The sequence below is a fragment of the Mus caroli genome, chromosome 12 (genome assembly GCF_900094665.2).
Source record: "Mus caroli chromosome 12, CAROLI_EIJ_v1.1, whole genome shotgun sequence".
NCBI lineage: Eukaryota > Metazoa > Chordata > Mammalia > Rodentia > Muridae > Mus > Mus caroli.
The window spans coordinates 37,019,514-37,038,568 of NC_034581.1; the positions used below are offsets into that span (position 1 = coordinate 37,019,514).

At 39.5% G+C, this 19,055-nt stretch overlaps 1 protein-coding gene across 7 annotated transcripts in view; it reads left to right on the plus strand.

The window, feature by feature from the left end:
• Dock4 (dedicator of cytokinesis 4) overlaps window positions 1–19,055 on the plus strand; it is a 406,102-nt gene that overhangs the window by 312,348 nt on the left and 74,699 nt on the right. For all 7 annotated transcript variants that reach the window (XM_029484743.1, XM_029484748.1, XM_029484747.1 and 4 more), the window contains exons 26-27: window positions 3,270–3,368; window positions 13,938–14,032. In XM_029484743.1, coding sequence (XP_029340603.1) covers window positions 3,270–3,368; window positions 13,938–14,032 — 194 coding nt within the window. The remainder of the gene's footprint in view (window positions 1–3,269; window positions 3,369–13,937; window positions 14,033–19,055) is intronic.

Below are 19,055 nucleotides of genomic sequence, written 5' to 3' on the forward strand. Positions count from 1 at the left end.
TGTCATAATTATAAGTTATTTGTAGTCAGTCTAGCCCAGACACAACAGACATAGTTAATACCTTAGATTCAAAGAATTCATCTATGTACATAGATTATAACAAGCTACTAAAGGTCTATTTGCTATTGTTTTTTTTTTTGTTACTAAAATTATGATCTAGGATATGTAATTTTTCAAACTTAAAGTATTTTAGTATTTATAGGATATATTGAAACAAGTATTTAAGTATGTCGGTTATGTGGTAAGTGAGTTTGAATAGTTTACATGCAATATAAAAACCCATAACAAAAAATTGATTGAAACTCTACCAACTAATTTGCATTTTAAGACAAGACATGACACATTGAGCAGTATTATCAATAGATAAGTTCTTATGTATTTATATAAGTTTGAACCATGCCCCCTCAATTCAGGCATGTTTCCTACATGAAATCAATCTCAAAGTAGGAGTGAAAGCCACAGAGCACAGTCTTGTAGAAACAAAGCCACCGACATTCACAGCTAAGCTTTGCCATTTGCTAGCTCTGAAGCCAGAGTATTATCTTCTGCTTGACAGTGTGCACCTAACAAGACTCTAATAAGCAATGAACTTGACAATGCAGAGTATAGTAACTTGAACATGATGTCTTTCCACAAATCACAGTGTTGGTAACACCTTTTAAAAAGTTATTTTATTGATGTATAAAACAATAGAGTAAATGCATTATGTTTACTTAACATTACAATAAATAAGATAATGAACATGCCCACCACTTCAAAGTCAATTAGTGTTTCCTCTCCGTCCCCTTTAATTATTCAGCTGACTGATAACGGTTTTTGCTATCTAAATAAAAACCATGGTCACCTAAGGAGAGGCTCTAAATGCTCTTCCTTACCAGCCTTTTATCCTCAGCATTTGATGGAGAGTGGCAACAACAGTCGGGAGCAGGGGACACCCTCAAGTGTTAAGATTCTCATGCAAGTCCCACGTAGCAGGACTCTTATCCCTGTGTATCTTTTATGCATGACATGGATGTCAGGATTCTTCAACCCTTGTCTCTATCCAGTGCTATAGCTTCTGGGCTTTGAGTGTCTACAACCCTCTGACCCTCTATTGTAAAGACTTGACAACTCTCTGGAACTTTTTAAAATAACCATAGCTTACAGTTTCTCTTCCTTGACTCTCAGTCGCCTTCTGTTCTCTGTCAGCCTCAGCTGTCCACTGTATCTCTCCTTTTCTCAACATCCAATACTCTGGTTTGTGCCTCCCTTGGCTGCATTCCTGACTTCTATGGCTCTCTCTCTTACTGCTATAGCCACTGTCACAGCTATCATTGCTCAAGATGTAGCTGTGGCCAGCCCTTTGCTGGTAGGTGGCTGCTGCTGCTGCTGCTGCTGTTGTTGCTGCTGCACAAAAGCTTCCTGGCTTGAGGTTCTCGGGCAGCCAGCTGTTTTACTGTTTCTGTAGCTCAGCGTGCTGGCTAGTGCTCTCTGTCTCTGCTACACTAACACTCTACTACCTGCTGTTTCCTTCCTCGGGTTAATAGTTAGTTACACATGTTCAACTAAAAGGAGGTGAGAGTAGACAAGATTTGCCTTTTATTTGATGTAATTTTGTAACACCAGAGGAGACAGAATGAGAAGTTGTTTTCTGGCTGGCTCCTAAGATGAACTAAACAGTCTGCTTGTGTAGCCAGGGATGAGGTATTTTCACCAATTATAGCCACCTTCTCAGGCAAATGAAGGATGTGTTTGTGCCTATCATGACATTGTTGTTTGTTTTGTTTTATTTTGTTTTTTACACAGCAGATCATTAAGGTCACTGTGCTAGGCTACAAGTGCTCCCCCGGCCCCCCAGCTTAGGTGAAAAATGGCTGTAATGTCACTTAAAGTTCTCTGAAACTTGTGAAATCAAAATCACTTTTGCACTAAAACAATAATAACCTTTTCTTTATATTTTCTATCTCATGTATGAAGTTACGGAATTCTTTTGCTCCTTGACAGGATAGTGTGTTGAGCCTCAGAGTCATCATTAGTTATTGGGTAACCCTGTCACAGAATACCTAAGAAACAATTTATAGGAGAAAAGACGAGTTTGAGCTCAGGATTCCATAGTTATACAGGCTGTCATAATGGGGCAGGGGTCGCAAGGGGGCTCAGTCCATAGCAGTGGGAGCTTGTGTTGGTGGCTGTCCACACCATGCTGAAATAGGAAACAGAGAGCAGAACTGGAACCAGGGAACAGGTCAGAGACTTCAAAGGCTTGCCTTTAGTAACCTGTTCCTACCAGCCAGACTCAGCTTCTAGAAGTTCCAGAGCCTCCCAGAGAAGGCCAGCCCTGGACCAAGTACTGAAGCTTAGGGGAAGGGGAGTTCAAATCCAAACCGTATCATAACCCATAAGAATTATTTAATTATATGATTATTAAATATGAACTCACAGGAAATATCAATTATATGATTATTGAATATATACCTTAGTGTACAGGGGCAACTGTTTGACATATGACTAGTGACTTCATATGAAGAGCCAACATGAAACTCTGATTTCTCTGGCATAATCATTAAGTTGTATTCTTGGAACTCTTGTGCAAACTGGTAGAAAGACATTTGACTGAACTAACTCAACTGCCTGACCTGCAAAATCTACTTCTTGGCCATTTAGTCTCCAGTTTTAATGTGATGCTATAGTCTTTTCCACATACATTCAAACCAATCTCCCAATTAAAGTGGGCTCTTGTGTGTACTCCGTTAGCCAGTCATTGCTTCTCCTGTTGTGTTTCCAGTGCTTTATATCATTTTTCTGTTTAAAAGAAGGTAAGTTCTTTGTTGAACAAATATGGTTGTATTAGAATGATAGTTTCAAGTTAAAGTGTATTATAAAATGCAAATTATAGCAATCTTATCACTCTTCAAATCTAAGGATGTTGTGTGCACTTTCCTTTTTCATTTTTAAGCATTGGACTTCATAAGAGTCAGGTACATAGGGGCTCAAACACAAAGAGTAGCTATCAACTTAAAACCCTTTTCGACAGGGAGGCTGAAGCCGACATTATGCATTGTGTGGCCTCTTTTACCTGCTGAGTCAAAAGACCAGTGTGCAGATGAGCTGAAGGGGGTCATGTACATTCAGAGAAGAATGTGAAATTAGCAGAGATTAAGAAGACAGTCCAGGGTAAACCTGGGATCATAGCAACTTCATAAAGTGTTCTCTGCGAGGGCAGTTCATATTAAGCTATTGATGTTTTCTTATGTCATTCCTTTAAAATATGGGCTTTTTTTTTCCCTTAGGGGGAATTTGTTGCCTGTCTCCTTTCCCTATTACGACAAATGACAGATAGACATTATCAGCAACTTCTGAATAGTTTCAGTACTAAAGAGGAGCTGAGGGTAAGTGATGCTTACGTGGCTTTTTCTCCTTTTACTTTCTCTGGTCCTGCATCACTGTTCTGAATGGTTCTTGGCAATTGCTTTCCCTCTTCCCATTGAGTTCTGTTTTTTCTCGGTAGTCTTAACCAGTCTTCTTTTCTTTATGGGCTCTTGAGAATTCTTTTACTTAAACAAAGCTATTAGCTGTTATTTTGGAGAAAGGCATCAGATTTTAATCACATCTCATCAAAGTATGTAAACTAGAAACAGAAAAGTTTCCAGGGGAGGTCTTGGCTGAGAATAAGGTATGGAGCTGTGCTCACGATTAACCTGCTGCTTGGGCTGCAGATAGAGCAAGTGGAAGAGCTCTTGCCCAACATTAAATGAGACTAGGTTCATTCCTCCAGCACTGTAGAATGAATGAATGAATGAATGTCATTTTAATGCTCTGACATAGCACGTACCTCATTAGTGTCTATTTTTAACATTTATTAGAATCTGGATGATTTTTTTTTTAATTTGCTTACGTGACTTTCTCAGCTTCCAGCCACTTAGGTTAAAATTCTTTGATAGAGAGATGGCTCAATGGTTAAAAGCACTGACTGCTCTTCCAAAGGTCCTGAGTTCAATTCCCAGCAACCACATGGTGGCTCACAACCATCTGTAATGGAATCCGATGCCCTCCTCTGGTGTGTCTGAAAACAGCTTCAGTGTACTCACATACATAAAATAAATAAATAAATCTTTTTAAAAAATTATTTTTTAAAAATGTCTTGATGTTTAAAGGTCTGGTTGGTTCCTTGCTCTGAGGTCACATCTTGAGGTCTTTAAGCAATATATGTTCACTGTGTGATAGAGCATCAAGCCATGAGAATCAGCATCATAAAGATCAGGGAGTGCATGTGGGCATTATTTTAAAAGCATGGATAGCTTTAAGAAGGGAGTTTTACCGGGTTGCCTCATCCAGCCTTGATATGAGGGTTTGTGCCTAATCTTAGTGCATCTTGTTATTCGATGTTTGGTTAATATCCCTAGGAGGCCTGCCCTTTTCTGAAGGAAAACAGAAGAGGAGTGGATCTGGGAAGGGAGGAGGTGGAGGTGTGGAATGAGAGGCAGGAGGGGAAACTACAGAAGGGGATGCATTGTATGAGAGTATAAAGGTTTTTTTTAAAAAATTCAAATACAAATTACACATAAATGAACAATTCTTGACTATAAGCCAAGTAGATTTTGTAACGCATACAATGTAAATAAAACAACAAAGCTGAAATACAATAAAATAGAGAAAAGAAGGGAGAGATGGGATCACATTTGTCTGGTTGCACAACTGAAAATGTATTATTAGCCAAGGTCTCAGGAAACAGAACCATGGAAAGACTTTGATGTAGTTATCTAAGCTACTGTAATGTGAGTTAATTTCAGCTGTCAACTCCCAGAGTCACCTAGGTAGAGGGAGCATCAGTTGACCAAGTGGCTAGATCAGATTGACCTGTGGGCAATGCCTATGAAGCATTTCTAAGTTATTAGTTAGTGTAGGAGGGCCCAGCCCACAGTGGTGAGTGAGCTATCCCTAAGCAGATAGACCTGGGCTGTGTGAGAAAGATCACTGAACTACCCCCAGGGAGGAAGCCAGGAAAAAAAATGTTCCATTATTGCTTTCTGCTTCCATTTCCTACCTTGAGTTCTTGCCTTCATTTCCCTTAATGATAGACTATAACATGTAAAGTAAAATAGGCCCTTATAGGAAGCATGCTGGGACAGCCTGAAATCAAGACAATTGTAGAAGCAGAGTCCTAATAAATTTGGGGATTTAAATTGACAGGACTTGATGACTCATCAAAACAAAATTATCTTCAGCCCCTAAACTTTTTTAAAGATAAAGGTGAGGACTAGGGAGATAGCCAAGTTGTTAAGGGCACCTGCAGCTCTTCCAAAGGTCATGAGTTCAAGTCCCAACAGCTGCATTAGATAGCTCCCAACCGTGTGTAACTCCATCTCAAAGGAATCTGATTAGTTTTGTTTTTTGGGTTTTTTTTAAGGGCGACGGTACTCTTTCCAGGCTTTCTATCCTCTAGGTGGTCGTTGGTACCATTTCACTGAGGAAATATAGAGGGAGTAAATGTGCAGGTTTGGGAGCAAAATAAATCAGATTTTTTTTTTCCTGAGTTTAGTCACTTAAGGGATATTGAAAAGGGGATGTTTAGTAGACAGTGTCTAAAATCAAGCAAGAGGGAGGAGCTGCAGGTATAGACTTGGGAACTATAAACCCTATAAATAATTGATAGTCCAGGAGTAACTGTGAATTCTAAGGAGTGTGTAGAGTAAACGGGTCTGCCTATAATCAGAATTAATACAGATCAAGAAGTAATGAATCATGAAAAGGCCCACTGATGCTATGGAACTAGTGATGCAATGGGAACCCCAGTGTCAGGGTCTGAAGAATGAACAAAGAATCTAACTGGAGAGATCTTTGCAATGTTCAAAAACAAGACAAGGGGCTATGGAAAGAGAGGGTGATGTCAGAGGAATATTTTTTGTAGTTGAAGTAGACAGGGAGCTGTCTAATAATTAGAGCTGGTAGAGATAGACTCTAAAGACAAAGTAGTGAGGTGCTGGCCCACAAGATGTCCTGAGAAGTTAGCAGATAGGTAAAAAATGAGAGAAACTCACTTTTCCTAGCGAAAGACTAAAAAAAGAGGCAACTGGAGAAAGTGCAAAGTAGAGGCCATTGATTTGATTTACCAAAGACTAATTATCTGATTTTGATCTGCACACTAAGCATCCAGATATCACCATCTAGTAGATTAGCTTACCAGTGCTCAATTTTGGGTCAAGCTGAGGTAGCCTTAGTTAAGTCCCTCAAAACTATCTTGCATTATTTTCCAGAGATTATAACATTAATCCAAGATCCCTTATTGAAAGCCCTTAGTATCAGATGTCTTTTGGAAATCAGAAAGCTGATGGGGTGAATAACACTTTATGTTATCCTTTAGCCCTCCAGTAAGATCTGCAAGAATGCAACATTTCCTCTAGAGAAATAAATAATCCAGGTGACATTTTTTTCATGCCAAATGGCTTAGAAGTAGATTTTGATATCATAAGAAAGACCCAAAGACCTCTAAAAATAAACAATGTAGACTTAACTATGAAACAAGTATGATTTGTATAAGTGATTAATATTAACTCATTTACAGAAGTCAGCTTCCTGACTTACTCCATCTTCTGTTGCTGTATCAGAATGCCTGAGACTGGATAATGGAGAAAGATGTTTCTTTTGGTTCATAGATCTGGAAATCTTATTGCTGAGTCTTGGGGTATATGAATTTGAAATTGAGAATGACAGACTACATGCTTAGATTTCAAATGGGCCTGGTGTCCCTCCTATTCCATTTTTCCTTTGCCAGTTCAGAGCAAAGTTTGTCTTAGCTTTTCTCAAATAGTTCTCCAACTCAAACTGAATTTCAGAAGTATGTAGTTCTCAAGTAACAACTGAGGTTAATAGTGTTTTAGCTCCATGTGTGCCTAAGAAGCTGGATGCCTGTAGGGTTATTGTTGAAGTGGCTCCCAGCTTTTTGATCATATGCCATTTCTTCCTGTCCACAGGTACTTGTGTGCGAGTGGTGTGAGTCACAGTGTCACAGCCCAAGTGTGTGGGAGGGAGCAGAAACCTAAAGGCTGCTAGCCTATATTGTTTAATTTTTTTCTTGAGTACAATATTACTTTTTTAAAAAAAAAATGAACAAAAGTAGTCACTGGGTAGTGATTAAGTTTTTTTTTCATTCTGCCTGTTGGTGGTGTTTTATTATACACCCACATTGTACTGAGGATAAAGTTTTGTCCATATCCTTGGCATTTCATATACAGCACTGAAACTCCTCTTTGTTGATTATGTCCTTTCATATAGAGCCTCAGGGGTGTTGATGTAGGCATGAGATTATCCATATTCTGGAACTTTCCATTGTCTATATGCTGGCTTTCAAACTATATCAGATATAACCTCTATCCAATTGCTTTTGTTTCTTGAGGCAGAATTTTGTCATATAGCCAAGGCTGACCTGGAACTTGTTATTTCCCTAGCTTGGCTTGGAACTTGATGTGTATCCCAGGCTGGTATTGATCTCATGGTCCTCTTTCCTAAGTATTGAGATTATAGGTGACCCTGCCACCACAACTGCCCTTAATCCAAGTTTAAACACCCTAACAAGTCTAGTATCCTAATTGCAATGTCTCCCTTTCAACCTTTCCCCCAACCCATTTCAAATTGCATTCCATAATTTAAATTGTGCATTCCTAGCAAACTGTGTCTATTGTTTGTAATTTGTCTGTGTAGTTTGGAGGTTTGTTGCTGTTGTTTCCTCTCTACCTGAAATGCCAACTCTGTGGTAAAGTCTTCACAGGAGAAAGTCCATCCTGTTGTAAATATTTAATGTCATTCAGGGGTTTCTATCCCACCTTTGAACATCAGTTCCTAGATAAAAGACACAAAATTTTTATATTTATAATAACTTTAATCAGTACTAGAAATGGGTAGATATCTACCCTCTAAGCTATGCATTTCTAAATACTGAGTTATAACTTGCTGTGTTCTATCTGGGCAGCTCTAAACTCCAGTTGGCTAGCCCTATGGCCATGCTTTCATGACTCACCTACCCTATGGTGTCTTCTGCTTTCTCCACCATCTTCTTCACCTCATGGCCCTTCCTCAGATCCCAAGCCCGGGAACCAAAATTCCACCTACGTCTCTTCTGCCCAGCTATAGGCTGCTGGCATCTTTATTTAACCAATAGTTTTAAATTAAGGAGCAAGGTCACATAGCATCACTTGATTTACATGAGAATTCTCTCATCCCTGAAGAAACTAGGGCCAGTATTTAGCACTACAATACACAGCAACCGACCTCAACACTGTCCTGTCTAAAGTGCTGTTCACTGGATTTTGTATTCTCAGTGTTTGTGGTCACTTGGATTGAAACCATCTCATTGTGTCATAAGTACAAAGCCTAGAAAATAAATCTATGCTTAGTAAATGAGCCTTCTTACCCAATTTCTATCTGCATTAGGAAGCCATCATCTCCCACACAATTATTTTGACTTCTTAATTTACATATATTGATTACAGTACAATAATTCTACCACTCTCAAAGATGGAAGAGTTCGTGGCAGGTATTTTGTATGACATACTTCAAGATTCCATTTTGAGAGTACCAATTTTATTATTTTTTTTTTTAGATTTTTTTTTTTAAAGATTTATTTATTTATTATATGCAAGTACACTGTAGCTGTCTTCAGACACTCCAGAAGAGGACGCCAGATCTCGTTATGGATGGTTGTGAGCCACCATGTGGTTGCTGGGATTTGAACTCTGGACCTCTGGAAGAGCAGTCGGGTGCTCTTACCCACTGAGCCATCTCACCAGCCCCCCAGAGAGTACCAATTTTAATGTGATAAATGTTACTAATGCCCTTAATTTAATTCAAACTCTGTACAAGGCTGTTACACCTTTAAAAGTTGTAGCAACTTTGTAAAGTACCATCTGACTGCAGATGTTCTAAGAGGTAGAAATGTGTTTTAGCTGCCTCTGCTCTGTCCCTTGTTCTCGGTCACCTACCTGCTCTGCGATGCTTGGCAGGGATCTCTGTGTTTATGATCTCAGGATTCCTTTTCCATTTTGGCTTCATAAGCCAGTTTCTATTTTGTGCCATCTTAATACACGATCATCTTTAAACACAAAGTACTCTGTATATAACATAGAAAAAAGTCAGCACAAATTTAATTCTCTACATTGTGCATACCATTGAGCCAACCAAGGCTTCCATGTTGTCCTTAGAGTAAATTCCAAACTCCTTACCATAGGGAAGGAAGGAGATTATTGTCTGTTTTAACAAAACAAAACAAAACTCCCTGATGACTTAGCTTTTATTTACATATTCTTTATCGTAATTTCTGTATCTTTAATTTATTCCTAGTTCCATTTATACCCATATTTTGCCGCTACCCTTTACAATCCTGATACCTGGTGTTGCCTCTGGCAGGTGTTCCCTTGGTATGACAAACCTCACCGTCCATGCTCTTAGTTAGTAGAGCTTGCATCCATCCACATGAGTGTTGGTTAATGTCCATCTATCTATACCACTGATCCATGAGTTCTATGAACAATGAGAAAGTCTATCAGTTTAAGCACAGTAATAATAAACTCAGAGTCACCAGTTAGGTATCAGTGTTACATTGAGACAGAAATCTGTAGAACACCTTGTTTTTTTGTCATTTGACCAAGATTAAGCCCATATTTAAACTCTCTCCTTTGCTGTCTGTGTGTCTTCTTGTAGCTCTCATCTGCCAGTTGTATGAGTCTAGCTATCTGCCTGAAGTAGAGATCTTTTAAGTCTGTCCCTGTGTCTGAATCTGTGTCTATGTCTATGTTGGAGTATCTGTCTCTAGCAAAGGGCTTTGCTCTCCCTCTCTTTTCTTAGACAGCACAGAAAGTATTACACTGGGGAAAGGAATGAGGGACACTTTCCAGAAATCTTTAATAGCAGAGTTTTACAAGAGATTATATCACCAACTCCAACTGACTCCAACACTATAAAGAAATATTCACATGTTGCATTCAACATTTATGGTGGATATCCATTTCTTAAGGTCTCTTTCATCCTATTTGCTGTCTTCATCAAGTGATCATAACACGTACACGCCTGCATTGCTCATGTGTCAGGAGCATGCAAGATCATATAATTTGAGATTATAGCTATTGTAAAAGTAGATTCCACGATAAATCCAAGGCAAGTAAAGTTATTGTTATACTTTTCTGTTAAAGGTACGTTAAATAAACACTCTGGGTACATAATAGGATAGCTGTCTTAAGGCTTAAGTGACCTCAGGGTATATTATTAATTTCATTAGTGAAGTCCAGCAAAAGTTCCAGTTTCTTAAAATGTAAGAGGGATTTTTACAAAGCATTACTACAAGAAAGTGCTGTACTTAAATGTCTTGTTTTGGCACGTCACAAGTACTTCTTAAATCCTCCTGTTTCATTAACTAATGTACTGTGTCTTAAGTAACCAGAAATACTGGACTCTAACACAGTCCTGGACACACAGTAAAAGATCCAATATTCTTTTTTTTTAAGACCCAATATTCTTAAGTGAGCAAATAGAGAGAAGTTTTTAAGTCATAGCAACCTTCCCTGCCTTCCTTTCTGTTTGAACATGGGCTTTTTCTTGTTTAAAGACTTTCTTACCTGGGCCTCTTATGCTACAGGGGGAAAAAATTCCCCAAAGAAAACCTCCCAATTCCTTTTTTGTTTTGAGCAATCTGAAGAGTGATGGTGGTCCAGTTACCATGTTGTGTATATTACATAGCCAAACAGATACACGGAAGCACTCTGCCAGGATGCCAGGTTTCAAATGGTGCCATGTGAAGCCCTTGTTCTTGGTTCTAACCTAGTAAGGATTATTAGACACAGAAATGTTCTTTTTAGTAGTATAAAAAAAATAGAAAGAATCTGTAAGTTACATGTGTAGAATGCTGGTAGCTGCCTGTACAAAAGCTTGACCATGGGGAAAGAGCCAGGGCTGAGAAGTATAGAATATACTAGGAAGCAACAGTGTACTGGGGCAGGAAGGAGGAAGGCACAGGAAAGCCAACACATGGGTTCTCTGCACTTTACAATACTAGAGCTGATTATGAAGCACAGTCTCCCAAAAGGCAGGAGGCAAATACTTGCTGAACCACATTGTATCTCAGGACCACAGTGGATTGTGCTCTGGTTATCACCCTGTGGTCAAAGGAAGCAGTAGACTGTAGTTTAGGAAAAAAGAAAAATAGCAGGGTACTATATGAAATGTGTGTGTGTGTGTGTGTGTTAATGTTTTTTCAAAACATCATGAGAGCTTAACTCCTCAAAGATTGAATTAGTTCCCAGGGTCATTGGGCTACAACTAGCTGAGTACCTTATACAGCTACTTGAAGACCTAAAGAATTTACACATGAGGAAAAAAGATTCATATCAACATAGGCTTCCTAGTGCAATGTCACCTGCTACTATTGCTTTTCCTTTTGTGAGATGAACAGGTAAATGGGAAGACACAGAGACACTTTATATAACCCCAACTCCTGCATCCGGAATAACCTTCCCTTTGACCACAGCACTGAGAAGGAAGACTTGAGGCTGCTAGCCACTAAGGTAGAAGCTTGCCTTCTTTGGCCACCTTTCTGACAATTTTGCAGTCAGCAGCCCATGCTTACCTCATCCCACTCCACACATGTACCTGAGGCCACCAACCATGTTGCCTCTGCCTCCAATACTCAATGCTGACAAGAGTTGTATGGTTAGATGATGGAAGTTCAGCATTTCAGAACTTTTCTTAACTCTTAATTGTGGTCTATAAAACTCAAATCTCTCTCTTTCTCACACACACACACACATGATTTACTTCATAAGGTAGGAAAGCTTTGAAAGATAAATGCAAACACATCTTTTCAAGAATAAGGTGCATTTGTGTCTCAGAAACCCAGAAGAACTAACTGGAAAACTATTAGATTAGTGTTTAGAAGTGCTTCTAAAAGACCACCATACAGTTCTACTAAGTTAACGTCATAGTAATGCTATGTAGAAACGGGGCTAGCATGAAGTGCTGGTATTAGTTCTGAGCCTCATGCGTGTTCAGTCCTCCCTCCCCCCAAGCTACACTTCCAGGTCTCCAAATGACCTGCCCTCCAGTGGAATACCTTAGGGAAAATGTGTGTCTCTACTGACTCCACAGACATGCATAGGATCCTTACCCATTTAAGGACAGGCGACCTAGTGGGAATGTTTCTACATGCTACATACTATGTATCGGCATATGTGTGTTGATGTCAAAGAAGTTGAAATAATTTCTTGTCAAAATATTTGTGGACTCGATTGAAGCTGTTAGAATATATAAAAAGAAACACACATACACACACACCACAGAGGAAAAGCTACCACATGGTTCTCAGTTTTAACAGTCTTCTGTTGATAAGAGTGACAGTAGTAATCTTTTATTCAGGCAGCTTGCATGTTTAACATGGTGTCTTGTTAGATTTGTAAATATGAAATGTATTTTGTGTTTTGAGTTGCTTTTTATTTCTGAATCCTACACTTTTGACTTCTATCAGATTGTTAGAGAAATTTATTTTCCTAGAATCACTTAAAGTTGCACAAAACAAAGCTTTCATGTTTGCTAGTTGATAATTTAAGCTAGACGTGGTTGAGCCAGCCTTCCTTTTTGAGGAGAAAGCTCCAGTTCTTTTATGGCGAGTGGTCTATTCCCTCCTTTCCTTTCTAAGTACCATGTGCTGTATAGTATTTTGGGTCCTGTCTCTTATAATTCTTAAAGAAGTACTAATTCCATGTCTGGAAATTGGTATTTCAATGTCTGACAACAACTTCTTGTCAAAAGTGTAAGTATTCTCACCAAAAAGATGGTAACTATATAAGGCAAAGCATTTGCTAAGTAACTGGACTTCGCTATTCTAAAATGTGTGTGTGTGTCTGTGTGCGTGTGTATATATGGACATGTGTGTGTGTGTGTGTGTGTGTGTATTACAAACAGTATGTACAAGATAAAAACATGAAATTCTATAAATTTCAAATAAAAACCTTTAATTTTTTAAGATTTTATTTTTTAATTGTGTCTGCGTTTGTGTGCATGTGTGTGTGTGTGTGCGCGTGTACACGTGCGTGTGTGTGCCCATGAGTGCACTTACCCACAGAGGCCAGAAGAGGATATCAGATCCCTTGGAGTTGGTGTTACAGGCAATTGGAAGCCACACAATGTGAATGCTGGGATCTGGGCTCAAGTTCACTTAAAAGGAAAGTGATTAATTACCAAGCCATTTCTCCAGTCCAAGACAAAACCTTTTAAGTTAAAATAAATAAAAGCAAAAGGGAAAATGTAGAAGTAGGACCTTCTAGGCCGTCAGATACCAAATGTTGCTGCCCTCTGGTCTGTTGTGCTTCAGGGAGGGTCATGCTGCACTTGTAGCTGGTAAGCACATGTGACTGGCCCATCTCAGCGCATAGTATCCTTAGAATTCTGGGCAATTCATGGAAGAAGGCTAACTCAGATTTCCTAAACCAATACCCATCCTCTTATCTCAGCACCTGAACAATAACCTCTTTAACACAATCACAATGCTTTTTTGTGCAAGATCCTTCAATGAAAATAGCTTTCCAAATTTCAATAACCATCTAACTGACCTGGGACAATTTATTATGCTCCTGGGTTAAGAAGTTCTAATATTTAGCACACTGTACTGGAAGAAAGGGAAGCGGTTGTGTGGTTATCTTCTGAAATAAGTTTTCCATATTGTCTCCAGGAACCTACATCTGTAGAGCCGTGAAGATGCATGAACAAATGACTTTCCCTGTTCCTAAGAGTGGGAAGGATTAGGTGCAGTTAGTCTGGGCAGTGGTGTGGGGATGCAAGGATGCAAGCTCCCTTCTGCTAAGTGTCTGTAGTCAGGCTCCCTTCTCTGCAGGTGCTTTCAGAATGGCAACAACAGTGCTCTCTGTCTGTATGTTGACAATTATGATAAACCTATAAAACCTTCTCTTTTTTTATCCAAGGATTTCTTGCTGCAGATTTTTACTGTTTTCCGAATATTGATACGCCCAGAGATGTTTCCCAAGGACTGGACTGTCATGCGCCTGGTTGCTAACAAGTAAGACTTTCCAGTTGATAACGGCGAGGGAAAACAATGATCTAGAATGTTCTTTGTAGCTTTATCACAAGCTGAAACCTCTAGGATCTTAGGTTCTTTATCTTTACCAAATTTCAGTCTTTTTAAAGTAATAATATTGTCTTCAATTGTTATTTAATATGACCATATTAGTGTCTTTAAAAATCAAACAATATAGCTGGGCATGTAGGTGCATACCTTTAATCCCAGCATTTTGGAAGGCCGAGACAGTAGGAACTCTGAGTTCAAGTCCACCTCGGTCCACACAGCAAGTTCCAGGACAGTCAGGGTTACACAGAAAGACCCTATCTCAAACAAACAAAATAAAAGCATTATATAGAGTAGTCACTCATAACTGTAACCCTAAGCACATGAGAGGAACAAGAGTCAAGACAGGAAATTTAGGCACAGTCACAATGGCAGACATCATTTTGTCCCTATAGCGTCTTGTCTCCAAAGGCTTAGAAGAGAATGAACGTGAACTTTAAAACAGGGCCTTGATCAACAGTTTAAAAAGTATTATTTAACTCATTTCATTAACATCCTTTTGCCATCTGCCATTCTCAAAATACCAACCCCCACATGCTTAGAATAAAGTTAAGATTTTTCTGTATAGCCACCCCAGGCCAGGGCCAGCATCTGTCCCCACCCCCAGGCATGCAGGTATGATGGTGGTGCGTGCTCCAGGAGCACAGGTTCGGTTTTAATGAGATATGCTTAATGTGGCTTCTGCTTCAGGGTACATTTTTAGACTTAGAGGTGTTAAAATGATGTGTTAAAAACTTGTGAAGTAACAAATAGTGTCGTGTGGCATATTATATTTTCCATAAGCACTGAGTGGCTTCTCCACTTGGAAGACTAATTGAGAGACTAGTGAAATCACTCTCTTTAGAATTCAGCATATGTATTTTGTTATCTGTGAAAGAATCGAGTGTCTGCTTCTGTGGATGTCTATAAGCTTCAGATTTAAGTTGGAGCTGTCGCTGGTATATTTGCCCCAAATTACCAAAGATTCAAAATCCCTGGGAAGGAGGACGGTGTGACATGGGGAGCCAATCGAGAAGGAGTACGGGCCGTGAGCAGCCGCAGCTGCAGAATCACAGAGCACCTCACTTTGGTCATTGTGCTTGCCCCATGTGCAGAGAAATTTGGCTTCAATTAAGAGTTTCAGTGGCAGTCCATCAAAGTGGAAATAAACTTAACATTTCCTTTCTTAGGCACTGTGCTCGAGTTTGCTGGAAACCATGACAACAGTATGGCTTTTGATGTGAAATACTGTGTCTGCCCATCCCACATCAAGACCCCTACATTCACAGGCTTTCACGGCCACAATACTGGCTGTCAGACTAAGACATACATAGTCTACTTCTCTGCACAGTGTTAAAGGTTTTCATTGACAGTGTTAATCATGTAAGAACCATTCTGGCTAGAGATGAGCTATGTGTAATATTTAATATAAAATTTAATATTTAAAATGAAGATCTCTTCCATGGTCAACCCAAGCCCCTGCTAAACACAATAATGCCACATTGTCACCCAGGCTAGTACTGGTAGCAGTGTGGACTAGCTACATACCCAGCCTCACTAATGGCTAAGACTCCAGGTTGGAACAGACTGCTTCCTTGCTTCTGTGCTCCCTTCTGTCTCATCCTCTCCTCTGTGTTCCTCTTGATTGCAATAGCCACTTCCTATTCAAATTAGGAAACCATATGTGATGTGACTTGGTTTATAAATAGAAGTCAGTCCATAAAAATGCCCTAGATTATTTTTTACTTAATCTTCACCTAAATAATATTGATAGAAAACTATATTTCTGAGCTGAGCATGGTGGTACAAACCCATCATCCTAGCACTCAGACAGATAGAGAAAAAAAGATTATGAGTTTGTGGTCAACCTGGGCTACACAGCAAAACTGTGGGGAGGGAGGAGTAGAAGAAAGCAAGGAAGGAAGGAAGCAAGGAAAGATGGTCTCAGAAAGATGTTCAAGTTATTTAAAATATTTGAAAGTGTGCATACTGAAAGAAAGTGTTGCACTTTGCTAAATTGTTATATTGGATTATAAGAGCATCTCTGTCTTCAAAGCTCACTACGTTCTTTCTCTTTCGTGGTCTTTCAAGGCCTCTTGAAGAGTTGTTTTAACCTATGTTCCTGCCTTTATTAGCCCTAGCTGAGAAGTCCTGATGCTTATCTCTTAAACACAACCAAATACCTATCCCTCAATACTTCATTGCTGTCTTTATCACGTGACTCAAGCCCCTGTAACTTCCCCCCATCCCCCACCCCAAGCCATGTTATATCCATCTCATCCCTCTTCTGCTCCACACTGCATTCCCTAAAACCTGGGTCTAGATGCTAGGTGCCTTGTATGAGTGTTTTGTTTTGTTTTGTCTTGTCTTGTTTTGTTTTTGTCTGCACCTATATGTACAGTTTGAAATACAGCAAATATACCAGGCCTCAGTTCCACTAGGACAGGAAATTTCCCCTCCCTTTTGCATAGCTACCCTGTGCTCATGTGGGTCCCTGGTAGATGTTTCTGGAGATGATAACCACTCCTCCATCCAAGAAAGAAGGAACAGAAGGATGCCGAAAACTAAGTACCAAAAATACAGGACACGTTGAGAGAAATTTCTCTCCACCTCCTTCCCATACACATTGTGAAATAAAGTATAAAAATAAAGTCACAGCTTTATGCATTGTTTCTGGGAGATAAATCTTACATCACACTTATATCTGTTGAGGAAAGCTGGGATCTTCACTTGAAATCTCAGGTTCTTGTTTTGTTTGTCTTGTGTGTATTTTGGCTTCAGACACAACATAATAACCAATTTAAATTTTAGATGAAAGGTACAGATATTGTCTCTGTCTCTCTCTCTCTCTGTCTCTCTCTCTCTGTCTCTCTCTCTCTGTCTCTCTCTCTCTCTCTCTCTCTTTCTCGTGTGTGTGTGTGGGTGTGTGGGTGTGTGTGTGTGTGTGTAGCTAGTTCATTCTGTGAGGGAGCACAAATAACTAATTTCTTTAAACCAAGATCCTTAGAACCTCCATTCACTAACCCATTTATATTGTAGTGCTTTATATCAAATGATAAAAATATAAAGAACTCAGAGGTGTAGGGATAATTTTTGAAGGGACTTTTGTTGTGGACTGAACTAAAAAGGGACTTTCATGAAAGTGTGAAACTTGAGCTAAAGCTAATGTGATGATAATGGGCAAATAGCGGAAAAAAAAAAAAACCAACTTATTCCTATCAATAGAGATAATGTACACAGAAGTCCCTGTGATCAGAGGGAATGTGGCCCTGTCAAGGTGAAGCAGGGAACTTCTTTGTTAGAAGAGGAATACAGAAATGAGCCCACACACCTATGGTCACTTGATCTTTGACAAAGGAGCTAAAACCATCCAGTGGAAAGAAGACAGTATCTTCAACAAATGGTGCTGGGTCTATTGGCTGTTATCATGTAGAAGAAAGGGAATTGATCCATTCCTATCTCCTTGTACAAAGCTCAAGTCTAAGTGGATCAAGGAACTCCACATAAAACCAGAGACACTGAAACTTATAGAGGAGAAAGTGGGGGAAAGCCTTGAAGATATGGGCACCTGGAAAAAATTCCTGAACAGAACAGCAATGGCTTGTGCTGTAAGATCGAGAATCAACAAACAGGACCTCATAAAATTGCAAAGCTTCTGTAAGGCAAAAGACACTGTCAATAAGACAAAAAGGCTACCAACAGATTGGGAAAGGATCTTTACCAATCCTAAATCAGATAGGGGACTAATATATGGAACTCAAGAAGATGGACTTCAGAAAATCAAATAACCCTATTAAAAATGGGGTACAGAGCTAAACAAAGAATTCTCACCTGAGGAATACTGAATGGCTGAGAAGCACCTGAAAAATGTTCAACATCCTTAATCATCAGGGAAATACAAATCAAAACAACTCTGAGATTCCACCTTACAGCAGTCAGAATGGCTACGATCAAAAATTGAGGTGACAGGGGATGCTGGCGAGGATGTGGAGAAAGAGGAGTCTCCATTGTTGGTGCCATTGCAAGCTGGTACAGGGTCCAAATAGAGAGACAAAGAGAAATGGGGAAGAGTCAGTCAGAAGTTTGCTGCAGCCATCCAAATGAGAGGTGGTGGCTTGGACTGGTGGGTAGCAATGAAGGTAGTCTGAAGATTGATTTTGAAGATGAGGATGGTGAGGTCTCCAGATGAATGGATGTGAGTGGAAGAGAGGAGAAATGAGTAATGATGGACCAGTGTGGTACCAGTGGGTTAAGTGGAGAATACAGAGAGAGAAGATACTCATGGAGTGAGAGAAGAGAGGAAGTCTGTGAGAAAGGTAAGTTTAAGGTGATGTTAGCATCCAGATGTAATGCTTGTTGTTCTAGTACTCAGGATGCTGAAATAGGAAAACAGGCCTCAAGTACAAGAAGAGGCCGAACTACAGAGTGAATTCCAGGGCAGTCTGAGAGACACAGCAAAACCCTGTAGGAAACAAACAAGCAAGGTGCTATTAGATATCCCAGCGGAAATGCAAAAGAGAAAGTAGATGGACCAAATGGCAGGGAAGCCATGGCTGGGATCTGAGGCCGGGGGATGGAATGAGAGCTCTTTGGAAGAAAACATATGCACGAACTGGAAAGCATGTGAAGTAGAGCCTTTCTACGACCTTTCTAGCCTTGAGAACTCTTGCTTTGCGGTCCTCTCTCTATCATATTAAACACAGCAGGGGGAGGAGGGAAAGGATAGGAGGTTTCCCAGGGGAAACCAGGATAGGGAATAACATTTGAAATGTAAATAAAGAAAATATTCAATTAAAAATAAATTAATTAAAAAAAAAACACTAAACAGATCCATATGCCATATTAGATACCTTCACTGAGGCCAAAAAAATTGTTTATCAGAATTTTAACTTATTTGGGAATTCTTACAAAGGTATAAGAGGCAACCTATCATTTTTAACTTAGTGAAAATTACATAAATAACTGGGCAATTAGTTAA